This window comes from Seriola lalandi, unplaced genomic scaffold, assembly GCF_002814215.2.
Source record: "Seriola lalandi dorsalis isolate HSWRI2012SDOR001 ecotype SW California unplaced genomic scaffold, Sedor1 jcf7180002053823, whole genome shotgun sequence".
In the NCBI taxonomy this organism is placed as follows: domain Eukaryota; kingdom Metazoa; phylum Chordata; class Actinopteri; order Carangiformes; family Carangidae; genus Seriola; species Seriola lalandi.
In genome coordinates, this window is record NW_019524376.1 from 62522 (window position 1) to 77055 (window position 14534).

General features: G+C 40.8%; 1 protein-coding gene across 3 annotated transcripts; it reads left to right on the forward strand.

Moving 5' to 3' along the window:
- Nucleotides 1–797: 797 nt before the first annotated feature.
- Nucleotides 798–11199, forward strand: rbbp8nl (RBBP8 N-terminal like). 3 transcript variants are annotated; one of them, XM_023401897.2, is made up of 15 exons: nt 798–907; nt 2854–2947; nt 3104–3146; nt 4181–4276; nt 4743–4855; nt 5127–5202; nt 5396–5580; nt 5690–5733; nt 6223–6302; nt 6793–7537; nt 7624–7723; nt 8014–8078; nt 8197–8341; nt 8594–8654; nt 8744–11199. In XM_023401897.2, exons 2-15 carry the CDS (start codon nt 2887–2889, stop codon nt 8784–8786), a joined length of 1857 nt encoding a protein of 618 aa, XP_023257665.1. In that variant the 5' UTR covers nt 798–907; nt 2854–2886; the 3' UTR covers nt 8787–11199. The 3 variants fall into 3 exon arrangements, with proteins under 3 accessions (XP_023257665.1, XP_023257667.1, XP_023257669.1); XM_023401899.2 differs by having other exon boundaries at nt 8017–8078; XM_023401901.2 differs by lacking the exon at nt 8594–8654.
- The last annotated feature ends 3335 nt before the right edge of the window (nt 11200–14534 follow it).

A 14534-nucleotide genomic window follows, 5' to 3' on the forward strand; every position in this document is an offset into this window, starting at 1 on the left:
AAAAACATGTAATCATATGTTCCTATTGTCAACCCTCGTACACTGTAGGTGTAGATATTGTGGTACCTATGGCAGCAGGGGGTGGTAGTCTTTAGCAGAATAAAGATGAAGATGCTGCCTCGACCAAATTAGGCCAGTCGTGAGGAATCTGGTTAAGGAATCAGGAAATGGCATTTTTCACATGGAACATGCATCATACCTGGTTTTCAGAGACAAAGCATGTGCCAGTGCAATTGTCTGTTGTTTGTTCGTGAATTTACATACCGGTATCGCAGTCATCAGATCCACCACACCCTGTCGCTGCTTTATGGCTCATTTCAGACATATGACAGTCTAAATATACAGTATACACTGTATGTACAGTGTTGTTCTTTGTTGAAAATTAGAACAATGGACACTATAGTTGCTGGGTGGAGTAAAGTTTAGGAGTCTTTCATACTGCTTGTTACACCATCATGCTCTCAGGGTTATGAATCACCCCAATATTTAAAGTTTATTATCATTTAAACAAATGAAAATGTAACTTCTGATTCTAACGCACCACTGCAGACTTCTGGGCTGGACATTTCTTTTCTCTAATCGGTTTTGTCTCTCTATCGCCTCAGGGCTTTATGCGCCCGGTTTAGCCGGTTATGTGGGATTTCAGCAGAACAGGAATATCAAGGGAGAACTTGCCCAGGCCTCGGTGTTTGTGTTGCTCAAGGGGATAACCGCCCCAACCGGTTTTCTGGGGTGGAGAGATGAGAGAGGGGAGGGTGTGGGGCGTTCTCCCTCACCTCATTCTCCTCTTTCTCTTCATTATCGTGCTTCCTCTCCCTCTCCGTCTCTGTATCACTCGGCCCATCTCTGAAGTCTCAGCGGCGAACACAGTGCACTGGCAGTGAGCGTCTGGATCAGTCTGTGTGAGGTGAGTTACCATTGATTAAGCTCTGAGTTATTAACCCTAGGGCCGGAGTAGATTGGCTGACAGGTGGGTAGAGTGAGTGCAGGTATGTGTGGCTGGGAGTTAGGGCAAGGCCTGAGCTGACATACAAGAAACAATCATGGCCCTTCGCTGTCATGTTAGTGCATATGATTGTGTGTGTGTGTGTGTGTGTGTGTGTGTGTGTGTGTATGGATGGCTTTGTGTAGGGAATTTGGGGTCTGGTATCATACTTGCCCAATATTATTATAATAATATATTATTATATAGTTATACAGTGTATTCAGGGCTATATTTACTATATATATGTATATATATATATATATATATATACAACAAATCTATATAAACATAAAGCTACTTGTCAATAATAACACATATGGAGGCTTTTAATGAAACAAACATAATACACAAAAACAACACACGTTTACATGTTCTCGAGGTTTACTTTGATGACGTTAGAGAGAAGAAGTGTATTTACAAGCTTGTGTATGTGTGTGTGTGTGTGTGTGTGTGTGTGCGTGTGTGTAGGGTGGAGCTGAAGCACACCAGACTAGTTTTAATATTAAAATGCGTCATTAATCATTATTTAATCCTTTCAAAATATACATGTTTCCTGTGTCTGTCACAGCTAAACGAATGACAAGAACGTATACTCAGCATCACTCTCCACTGATGGTCAATCCAGCTTTGAGAACAGCTTCCTATTTAAGGGCCCTGGCTGCTCCATTTTATTCAGAACAGCATCAGGTGATATTGTGTGATGGCAGTGAATTAGGTCTGAACACCAAAACTTCCTCTTATGCACTCAAGTTTCAAACAACAAGTCTGTCTCTATTTGTGAAGGGCTTACATTAGAGCTGCAGCAGTGAGGTATGCTGCCAGTGTGTTATCTGCACAGCCTGTATGTCTCTATAGGTGTGTGGTATCCAGGACAACATATTTGCACATAATGCGATAATACCATGTAGTAGCATCACACTACAGGCATAGAGTTAATAATTAATATTTTGGCTGTAGTGAAAAAGTTTAAGGACGAGTATTGTAAATTGGAAATAAAATGTAACTAGACAGAAATAAGTGTGTGTGTGTGTGTGTGTGTGTGTGTGTGTGTGTGTGTGTGTGTGTGTGTGTGAATAATTATCTGGAGATAGCAGAGCAACCACATAAAGGCAGACAGGTCTTTTCTTGCTCTGCTGAAGTGATCTGAACAGCCACTTGTCTGACATATCCTGACATGTCGAGAGAGCCCGATCCACACTGATCAAAATGCTTAATAGCATTCAATGCATGTATTTGTGCTTGTAAGTGATTTTGTGTGTGTGTGTGTGTGTGTGTGTGTGTGTGTGTGTGTAGAGTAGAAGTGATACACATTAAACACATCAGTTCGCAGGGCAACAAAGTCACATGTTTACACCGACTCTCAATCAACAAATAATCTTATTGTGTCCCTTTGCAGTAAACACTGTTTTAAATTGACACCATGTGATGCACAAGTATGTGCACACATGCACAAACTGTAAAAGCTGTTGCTTCATGCGCTTGAAACACAGTCTGTAAACTTAACTCTCACACCTGGCAGGACCAGTCTAGCTAGTTTTAATCGTCCTCAATATAACAACGAAATTTGCTCCCACGTTTGAGTAGAAGGGGCGGCTTATGAAATGCTGTGCCAGCAAAGTTTGCTCTCTGATGCACAACAGACCTCGGGCTATAACGCCTCTGAACTTAACAACTTACTGATTTGCTATGTTTTCATTTCCATCGTAGTTTGAAGTTTTATTATTTTGTAAAAGTGCTGGATTTAAGGTGTTAAGTGCAGTCACGTCTACCTCATCTAAAAGTAAAACTCAGTTTACAAGCATTTGGTACAATTTAATTCTGTCCATCAAGAATTTTACATCTTCCTGTATCTCTCTTTTCTTCTACAGCCAGACTCAAGGTCAAAGGTGACCACTACAGCAATGGAGTGCTTCAACGACCTGCTCCTTAAACTGCGGGAGCTCCACGAGCGAGAGGTGGATGGTACGTGGAAATTATTAAAACAGCAGCCATTGGTAGCAGCGACACAGGATGTAGTGCGGCTTTAATATAAGTATCTAAGAGAATTTGCAGAAATTAGTTCACTTTTCACACTTCCACCCAACCAGTTATTTGTGGTTGTGTGTTTTTGACTTCCAGGTTGGCAGGTGAAAGTCCAAGAGCTGTCCAACAAGAAAGGCTGGTGAGTGGATGCTTCACCGCTCTAGATGATTTATCTAGATGTTTAGACAACACTGACAAGATATTCAAGTTTAGCCGTACACATGTTCAGCCACTGTGAGAGCTCTGCTCAGGCCTGAAGTCTTTGTGGACGAGGCTGGTGCTGACGTCATGATTAGCAAGTAAGGAAGCTCGTGTTGCAACAAGTCATTCAGTCTGGTACTTAGTCAGAAATCTTTGTTTTGTTTCTCTGTAGAACAAGTAAAAAAAAACAACTAATGAATGGGCAAAGGAAGAAGATCATTTTAGATTCTTGATACAACTGGAGATTAATTCAATGATTAGCTTATTAAGAAAAACAATCTACATCCACATGTGCAAATTGTGGCTAGGTAATATATACATGTTGTGTATGTTATACCTGTCAGTAATCCCACATTACATTATGTTTTCAGCTTCAGCACAACTGTGCTAATTATTTACTACTGATTACAGACACACCATAGTTTTTTGTACTGATGTTAATATTTAAATGTTTTTAAACAATACATTAAAAGAGCATTGTAACTGTAATATTCACCTCAATCTATGAACACATTTCTATTTTTGTTTGTAAAAACAACTGAAGGTGAAGGTGTTGTGGGGCTCGTAATGTCAGTGGTAACTTTACTCCAGTAAGTAGTTAAGTAATTTTGAGGTACCTGAAGTTCACTTGACTATACCAAATTTATGACAGCTGCGCTCTCAGTTAGATGGGACTTTCATGTTAATGTTTCCAAACAAAACATAAATAATCAGTAATAAAATATGAGAAGAGTAATATGCAGCAGCCTTGAAAAGGAAATAGAAGATCATGCAGCCTTATTGAAATCCAGTTGTGTCTGATTCTTCACTGCCTGAAATGAATGTTCCAGAGAAGTTGTATTATTCTGTAGAAATATTGTTATACTATCTGATTGGGATTATTTCTTCACTTCGTGTGTGTGTGTGTGTGTGTGTGTGTGTGTGTGTGTGTGCATGTGTGTGCCTGTGTGTTTGCATGATGCATACAAACAGCGATATAAAGCGGATGGAGGAACTATTCACCAGAAACCAGCAGATGAAAGAACAGCACAGATTACTCACCGACAACATCAAAACACTGGAAAACAGGTACTCATGCTACGTTCTGCTTTAGTCTTGCATTACAGAGTGTGTGCATGTGTGAATGTCTGCCATCTTATCATTTTCCCATACCAAGTCACTGTAGCCCATCTGCCCTGAAGAAGTAGCTGCTCAGAGAGCGTATTATAACCTCTTATTTAGTAAATGCAACAATGATTGAAGCTCTTGGCAAGACTGGTGGGTAAACAGCTGCTAATGCTGACAATTATCAAAGGGGATAAAACCTAATGAAAGAGTAGCATAAGTAGAGAAGAGTCATAAAGTCAGCAAACTGATTGAATAATATTGGTTTTACATATTTACCTGAAGTTTTCCACTGTAAGCTTCAGACCAAGACTGTAGCAGCGAAACCCTTTAGTTTATTGCAGCAATCCAGGTCCTTAAGAGTGTTTTCTAATCAGTATAGTTGTTAGTAGTGTTCGTGACGTTGTGTGGATTTCTGCTGCCTGTGCAGGCTGAGAGCGGGACTGTGTGACAGATGTACAGTGACCCAGGAGGTGGCTACAAGAAGACAGCACGAGTTTGAAGCCTCACAGATACAGAGCCTCCAGCACATCTCTATACTGGGTATTCTCTTCATGTCTCTCTAATCAGCAATCCAACCATCCATCCATTCATCATCCGCCACTTGTCTCTTGTGTCATATTTCCTGTCAGTTTTGCATCTCTACTAAAAAACTCACATTTTTTAATCAATTTTCTTATCCCTTCTCTGTCTTCTGAGATTTGGTGTTTGCTTCTCGCAACTTTCTTTCAACCTCCTGTCTATGAGTTCCCTCTCCACCAAAGGCAACTTTGCTGTGAAGTGCACTGATCCTGATTTGTGGTCTGTGTTGTAGCGGGAGAGATGAACAACCTGAAGAAGGAGAACAAAAGACTTAGAGATGAAATCAGGAATTTAAGAACAGCACTTGAGTGAGTAAAAGGTGTTTGAGGCTTTAAACAACCTTTTTTTCTAATTTTTTCTCAATATTTTTGTTATTATTCAACATATTTCTCATTGTAGCATTCAATGCAACAAATGTGTGACCACTATATATTTGCGTGTGTGTGTGTGTGTGTGTGTGTGTGTGTGTGTGTGTGTGTGTGTGTGTGTATGGTGTGGCAGAAGTCACAGCGACCACTCCTCAAACAGCAGCAGCGTCACAGAGGTCAAACAACCAAACAGCTCGCCTGACCTTTCACCCTGCTCTGTCCCTGTGGCCCTCATCGCCGAGGCAACCAGCAGGGCCAGCAACCAGCCATCAGATGGTGACACTGCAGTGAAAACCGAGAGAGACCAAAGAAGAGAGGGTGAGTCCGAAGAAGAGCTGGGTGGAGGAAAACCTTTTGCTTGTTTGTTTGTTGATTGTCATGAGCTTGTGCTCATGGAAGTTCATGTTTTCTGCTTCTGATCAAACAGAAACTAAACACAGACAGTTGAGAGGGATGAACAGGAGCCACTTTGTAAGTTTCCAAATCAGTTCACCCTCATAAACATTTCGGTAGTCTTACATTTTGTAAAATGTTCTTATTTGCTTTCTTGTTGAGAGTTAGATAAGAAGATCAACACCACTCATATCTGTCTGTTAAATATGGAGGTGTAGCTGAGAGGGTTAGCTTAGCTTAGCATTAAAAGTGGGGGAAAAGGGCGAAAACAGCTAGCCTGGTTTTGTCCTCATTTGCACACTAGCACCTGTAGAGCTCATTTATTAACATGTTACGTCTCAGTTTTGTTTATTCTTTAAGAAAAACAATTAAAATTCCATCCGACAGATGTTTGTTAACTGTTTTACATGTTTCTGCTCTTTATGCTGAGCTAAGCTAACTCTCTCCCGTCTGTAGCTTCATATTTAGCTTCCACCGCTCTCGGAAAAAACATGTTTTTTTCCCCCAAGATGTCAAACTATTACTTATGTATAGTAATTTATGTTATTTTATTCTCCATTCTCTCAGGAGCCGTACAAGTCTGTACCACTGTCGACTCTCACATTACCATCCTGGAAGACAGAACACAGTGTAACCCGAGAGAGGAGGTGAGACAAACCAACATAGGACGTGCTGTTGTGTCAGTGTATGAGAGTATATAAATGATAATTGCAAATTGTTCATATTAAAGACGACAAACAAAGTCATAACTCTTGGTGTTGTCACGAACTTAGATGTAAATTTTGTAAATTACAACATCAGCATCACTATAAGAATAAATCCAAATTAAAGGACCTATGTCTCAGCTGGACATAGAAAAATTGGCTTTATCTTAAGACCAACAGATACTACCATTGGTTTATAAACCACTGATGGTGTAGAGCCAAGATACATATATGATCTGCTACTATGTTCTGAAGCATCCAAACCTTTCAGATTGTCTGGGATGGGTTCACTTAGTCATTAGTGTGTGTAAACTAAACATGGAGATGTATCATTCAGTTTCTACACACCATGTGTCTAGATGTCACTATGGTCTAATGACCTGTATGGAGATTTTGACCTCTCCCTCTCTGACCTCTGTTTCTCCTAACTTAGAAGTCAGAGTATTGAACGACTGGACCAACGATCCTCCATCCCCCCTCAAGCGCTCCTTCCTAAGAATTCTTCCTCCTCAACCAGTGGAGAAGTCAACTCCAACAGACACGTGCTCCACACTCCCGTTCCCTGCCGTCCTCAACCAATCAAGAGCAGCCCTGTTACTCTCCCCTGGCCATTATCCGAATCCTCTGACTGGGTTTCTGTGGCTGCTGCAGGCACCAGCCAGCTGATGCAACCTTCTTCCAAACTGAATGTGCCACGCTTTCCCAACCTCATCCCAATTAGCCAGCATACCAATTCTAGAAAGCAGGTTTTCGGGTCTCCCTGGTCCAAACAAAGCAGTCCTCAGCCCCCGGTAAAAGATCCAACTGTAGTGTTCAGGTTGAGGAGTCTGTCAGAGCATGTAGAGAGTCAAATAACCCCCCCGGACAAAAAAGAAATTCAGCCAACTAAAGCGGAAATGGTCTCTGGAGAAGAGCTTAAGGAGATCTACGAGGGGCCTCTGGACCTATCGGATCGAGGAAAGTCCAAATCCAACCAAACACCAAGAGATGATTCACCCTCAGCCGTACAAGTTGGAGAGATAGTACAGAAGAGCCCTGACAAAGATGTGAAGACAAATACATATGCACAAGTACCAGTATCATCACCTTCACATGTCGCACAGCCCTCATCTTCATCTTCCTCTACACCACCGATCGACCAACAAGAGGAGGAGCCTACCGGGGATCATAACCACAAGGTACTTTTAAGTTTTCTGACGATTACATTAAAAGCCAAACACATGGGGGTGACAATCAGGATTTACAGTGTGATGTCTCATCGCAGCAGGTAACCAAAGATCAGGAGCAGAAAGAGGAGGTGAATGGAAAGACGGACCAAAGCAGCGAAAAGAAGGTGCCTGTCCTCACTATATCATTACGACCAGGTAAAGAACTTTGATTTATATGTACCTGTGTGTGTGTGTGTGTGTGTGTGTGTGTGTGTGTGTGTGTGTGTGTGTGTGTGTGAGAGAGAGAGAGCGTAGAAGTGATACACATTGAAAACATCAGTTCACAGGGAAACAAAGTCACATGTTTGCACCGACTCTCAAATTATCTTATTGTGTCACTTTGTAGTAAAACCTGTTTTAAATTGACACCATGTGATGCACCATATATCCATATATTCACTGTGCACAGATAAATACTACTTAGCTGTGCTGTGTTTCTGTAACAGTAGTAGTCCTGGAGACTCTGAATTCTGCTCTGCAAAAGCAAGAAGCCTTATCATTGAATGGCAAGGTAAGGTCAGATACAGAGGAGACTGTGTTAGCTTGTATTTCCTCATTCATTTTCACCATTTTTAAAGCAAAGGTTCTTCTCTATTGTGAGCTCTTATGTTTCCTCTGCCCCGTCACAGTCGTCTTCACCAGCAGACGAGCGAGAGAGCAGCTCAGAAGAGCAGGGCGAAGACGGGAGTGCGTCAGGCCAAGAAAGCATTCAGGGCAGAAAGAGGAAGAGGACATCTGTGGAGACAGAAAGCAACAGGGACTCAGACACAGACAGTAAGCATCTGTTTACATTCCTTGTCTTTGGGGTGTCCTCCTTCTCTTCTCCCTTTCTTTCTCTCCCTCTTGTGTGCGGTTTACAAATCAAATCACATTTCTAAAGCTTTGCAGATTAAGATTTTCTTCTGGTTCTGCTTTGTTCAAAGGTAACATAATCCATCTACCAGCATTATTTCACACCTTATATCTTGTTTGTTAAGGTTGTACAAAAACCAAAGTGTAAAAAAAAATCAAGTTTTGGTTTTGCAGGGAGCAATGTGCTGAAGTATTCTTCCAGGGAGTCAGTACTCCTGCCCATAAAACTTTACAGGTGCTAGTATGTGTACGACTTCCTTCTTGGCACTGTTGCTCCCTCACCAAAAGAAGCTGTTTGGAACAATTTCCTTCTCTTCCTCACAGACATCCAGCACGAAAGGAAAATCAAGATCATGGTCAGAACTGAGGAGAAGAGCCCGAGCTAAAGAGGATGATGGTACAATGACCTGGTGATCTCACTTAGACCTCCATTAACTGATGTTTTTGGCCACTAGGGGGCAGTACAACAAGCTGAAAAACAGAAACACTACACTTATATATCAGCTTATAAAGCTGATGCAGCTAACAAATTAGCAAACAGTGGAAAATGTACACATCCAGTGGATATGGAGCAACTTTAGCATTAATTGGGAGTTGTGTTTCTGGCCACCTGATGAATGTTGGTCCAATAATGACTCTTGCCCCTTTAGCTCTTGGTCTCCACCAACTGCAGAGGGACATATTCAGCTCTTTAGCTAAAAAATGCTCCACTGTGTTTAGCAGCTGGTCGCTATCATTGACTGTCTAGTGTACAGTGGTTAAAACAGTGAAGTTGCAGGCCATAAAATCAAAACAGTGACTAAGAGGATGCTAAACATCTCCTTAGAGCTCAGGGGGATGATGATAATTCTCTGTCTGTCCACCATATGGAGAGTACATGTAGTCATTTGATCTACTGTTGATACTATAATTTTGAGTGTAGCAGCTTTTGTATAAAAATATAGATTAAAGCAGCTTTAAACTTTCCTCTTGGCATTTTGAAACATCTGGATTTTTCGCTGCCTTCGGCCCGGTGCACTCTGTAACAGCGTCCAGCTTCCTTTTGTGAGCCTAAACAGGAGGAGGTAAATAAAAAAGATGAAGGATGGGAAAAAGAGATTATATCTATAAACAAGTTATAACATGGCTGAGACAATAAGTATTTGTAGGTTGGCAGTCATTTTTTTCCCCCATTAGATTCTCATTAATTCCTTCACTTAACACAGCGCCCTCTATCTGATGCCATGAGGAGATCTTATACTACTTCATTATTGTAATCACAATTAAGCAGTTTTAACAACAAATACACACAATGGAGACTCCCAATGATGGCTTTGTTTACCTGCAGAGATCTAATAATGTCTCAGCCCTTTAAGGCCGTCGTTGCTAAAACTTACATCATGTCAGAGTTTGCAGTTACTGGTATAAGCCTAAATCCTGCTAAGAAAAATTTGAATACATTCGTGATACAAATACAAATTCTGTTTCCATGGAGTCACTAAATCTAAAACAATAACAATAACCAGAATGATCTATAGAGCAAGCTGTGGATGTGCATTATCATTCTGTTTAGCAGCTTTCGGCTGATTGGTGAAGAAGAACTGAGGCACAGTCGGCCTGAAAAAGTCACACATTGTGCAACACACACAACACCCATTTTGACAACACACAACTCGAGCGGCCACCCTGAATATGGCAGACTGAAGACCAGTGTAGTAACTGAACATTGAGTTGTACTAACTGAAAATATAAACAGTCAGATTCAAATGACAGCGTGAATCATGTCTCCTCTCAGCTGTGCACTGTTCAGCACAGCTACAGCAACACAGCCATCACTAATGTCATCGCTCCGCAGGAAACAGCACCATCATCATCATGGTTCCCCCTTTCTAAAGAAATGAAAAGTGTCAAAGCCAGTAATGATCTTGCATTTGTCTTAGAGCCTAAAACCTTCGTTTTCCTCTCCCATACTCTTCACACACCATTCACATGCTATTCTGGTATTTATAGTTATTTCACTTTCCTGGCATTGCTGTCACTGCATAGCTATTTTTGCTACAGAGCACCCCCCCACCTCCACCACCACCCTTCCCCTCAGCCTGTCTCTAAGTGACCCACAAGGAAAAAAAAAAGAAGAGAAAAACATGTTCCTCTTCCCCTTTTCATTTTCAGAATGCACATATTTTGCAAGTATTAACTTTCCGCTCACAGCTGCGACGGCTTGTGCTAAGCCGAGTGAATAGAGGAGATAAAGATAGAGTGACAGAGTCGGTTAAATGACCTAAACTCTTGTGGTACAGCACTGTGAGGTCAACGTGTCCACTCTGTGTAATAATCTTTTTTTTTTTAAATGGAGATGCCCTAATCAACAGGCAGCATCAGCCAATATTTACTATAAATTGATGTTATTTTCCTTCTCGTGTGTGCACTTTTTAACTATCCTGTGTGTGACAGCCCCAACGCATGCAGTCCATAATGCAGTTATATTGATCTGTACTGTTTCTATCATGTCTCTCTTATGCCATTAGAGTCCATTAAGTACAGTACTTGGTCAATGGTCAGTGGACTGAATAGCCTTCCCCTGCCATTCGCATCTCACATTAATTATTATGCGATTGACTGAGATACTTTAAGTGTACTGTTTATGCTTTTACACTTTGCTAATCTATCAAGCTAAATACTGTTGTGTTGTTGTGTCTTAACAGATGTATTGTTTTCTAGAATGATGTAATTTAGAAACTGTTACTTTGTATGAATGCACTACTCCCGATGCTGAAATAAATTTCCGTTCTTGAACGTTACTTCTGTTACTGTATGTGTTTCAGCTTTTATATTTTGTACCATAACTAATTTACCACACACCCCTGATGTGTGTTCTGGGAAACTGAAGTAACATCATGTCTGACCTTTTTTTTTTTTCTGCAAAGGACATTATGCAAAACACTTGTGGCGTGATGATGGAGGATGTAGAAACCAGTGGAAACCATCAAAAGTTTGACATGTAGTAGTGTGAGGTGACATGGAACAGTTCTTTAGGTAACACTACAGTCGCGACGAAGCGTAAAAGAAATGTTTGCTATACAACAGAGCATCTAATCAACCCTGCTGAAGATGTTGTCTGATCTGTCGTTGCTGCTGTGTTATCGTTTCTAAACCCACAGGAAGTGAAAGATGGAAATTTAAACTATTTCAGTGTTTTTTCTTCCTTTTCCTCTTTTACATTAGTTCTTATTTTAATGTCAATCTAGACAGTTTGTACCTGTGCATACTTAAAATAGAGATAGTTTTAAAATAAGTTCTACCAATATGCTGACAGTCACATTTTAATAATAGTAATACACTTTATTTGTGTAGCACCTTTCATACAAGGAATGCAGCGCAAAGTGCTTTACGATAAAGAAATGATATGCACCAAATGTATCACATGAAAAGACATGAAAAATGTAATAAATAAATTGTCATGGTTTGCCTTAAGGACTCTTTGTGTTTGGACTTTTGTATTATGTTGGGACTTTTTAAATTAGATTGGTCACGGTCATTTCCTGTTTTATTTTGAAATAGCTGTCTCTCATTGTTTTTTACTTCCTCTCTTCCTCGTCCTATTTCCCTCCAGTTTGATTGTGTGCCCCGCCCTAATGTGTTCACCTGTGTTCAATTGCCTTTGCTTAACTTGTGACTATAGTCTCTGTTCATCTTGTTTTCCCCCGGTTGTACTCCAGTGTTCCCGTTCGGTGTTCTCTAATGTTTTCTTTCATTCTTGGATTGTCTGGTTTTTAGTTCCTTGCTGGTGTATTTTGGGTTCTTGGTTTTCGTAAGTTTCTGTTTTCCTTTCACTTAACAAATCATCGATTTCACCTACTCTTGGATGGTCTGCATTTGGCTCCCTTATAACTACAAAAAAACTAAAAACAAGAGACACACAAGGAGAGCTACTTCAAAATAAAACAGGAAATGACCATGACCAAACTAATTTAAAAAGTCCAAACATAATACAAAGGTCCAAACTCAAAGAGTCCTTAAGGCAAACCATGACGTACATAGAGGAAATAAGTTCTGAGCAGTGCATAAGTGTGGAGCAAAGAGGCAAAGAGCCCTAAACTTTTCAGAGCTCGATACAGGCTAAGATAAGTTTTAAGTTATGTTTTAAAAATATTTAGTCAGCTGGCTTCTCCGATATCTAGAGGTAGTGTGTTCCACAGTTTTAGGTCGTAATGTTTGCACTGTAATATTAATTCTGCTATTCAGCAACATCACAACAGCCGAGGCAAGTGTCCCGCTGTGTTTTGTTCTGCTGAAGAAACTGTCAACCTACTGTATATGTACAATATATAGCTCCTTTAAGAATCACCATCTGTCAGTCACCACCAAATAAAGTCACTACGCAAATTGAAGCAAGACGGAGGAGGGGCAAAGTCACTGTTTTAAAAGTCACAAGTAATTCTCTCTCTCTCAAGTCAGGCTGAGTCCCAAGTCAGAACAGGTAAGTCCCTATTCAACAACAAGTCCCAAATCAAGATGGGTTTAAGTACAGAGTGAAGTCTAAGTCGCCAAACTTACAGAAACAATTCAAGGTTAAAGGTAATCTTTATTATTAGTTTTTGAGTCTATTGGTCTTGGATCCAGATCTCACTGAACTGGGGATGACTACGGTCATCCAGGACTGACTGAGCTTTAGTTTATGGCTCCGGCTCCGTACCATACCAAGAGTTCCTCAAGATTAGTCGCGTGTGCGGGAGTGACCCAAACCAGCAGATAAACGAAAAGGCTAAAACAGTGGTGTTAAATTCAAAGTCTTCAGATTCGTGACTTGGGTCTAAATCATGTGAGCAAACAACTGCTAATAACCACTGTATCTTCTATAAGTCTGAAAAATAAAAATAAACACAGAAACAGAAACAGAAAACCTTAAGTACCTCACACTCTAAAAATGAATCACACAAAGAGGAAATATAGCAGAAATAAGAAACCAAGACGTTATATAGAATTGTATAAAATAGTAACAAAATGGAGGAAATGGAAAAAAAGAAAAGCCAGAATATTTAAAGACGGCACTGTGACTGTAGCAGTGAGCTGAAACAAGTGGGATCACTGATGTTTGATCAGTCGCCTCTCGAGTTTCCTTGTTGTTTGTATAAAGCATCACAGACGGATCGGTTCAGAGAACCTGTGGAAACCTTGATGAATACACCTGTCAGTGGATTTGTATGACAGCCACATGTGTTGTAATTTCCTGTGTAATAATTAAACTGTGGGTCTTAAGTCTGGTTAATGAGCAACTCATTTCCCCCTTAAGTTTGAATATGAAGAGCCGTAAACTGAGGCCTCGTTGTGACTGCACCCCCCCACCCCACATGAGGCACCGTCAGGTCATCTGCAGCTGTGAACTGATGCTAAACACAAATTCTCTCTCTTTATCCCCCATGCTATGATTTTTTTTATTTTTTATCTTGTATTATCCTTCACCAGTTTTTCAACTCTCTCACATTTTACCTTTCTGGGTTTTTTCCCCTCATCTCATTAATTTCACTCTTATCCTCACCCCCTCCCTCTCTCCCTCTCTCTCCCATCACCACAGCCTGGGTTTCAGAGGGAACTTGGTTTCTAATCCCGACTGTTGATTAAGGATTATGGTTGAAGAGCTGTGTTACTGCTGAGCTGCTGTTGAACCGCCCACGCCCCCCCCCCTCCTCTCTGCATCCTTCCCGCCTGCCTCCACCCAGAGGACGCACTGAGAGCATGATAGCTGTCAAACTATCATTTGAATACATGTTAGATCTGTCCCGCACACCATGCAAATGAGTCCCACACATCTGTCCACCCACCCGTGGCCATCCATCCATTTATCCATTCTTCCCTCTATCCCTCCTCTTCTCCAGCAGCGACGTAAATGAGGCGTCACCGTTACACTTTTTGGCTTTTGGATTAAGGAAGAATGATCCACTACATGATTAAATACATCAGTAGACACAATGGAAAATAAAGTGCCGCATCTAATTAAAATAAATAGATAATATGATTAAAAACACAGTTTTACCATCGATATCTTTGAGCTTTGAGCATCTGAAGAACGCGAGTGAAACTAAGAGTACGATTGGTGTGGCGCTTGTTCCTCTTTTCAGATGCGCACAGCTCAAAC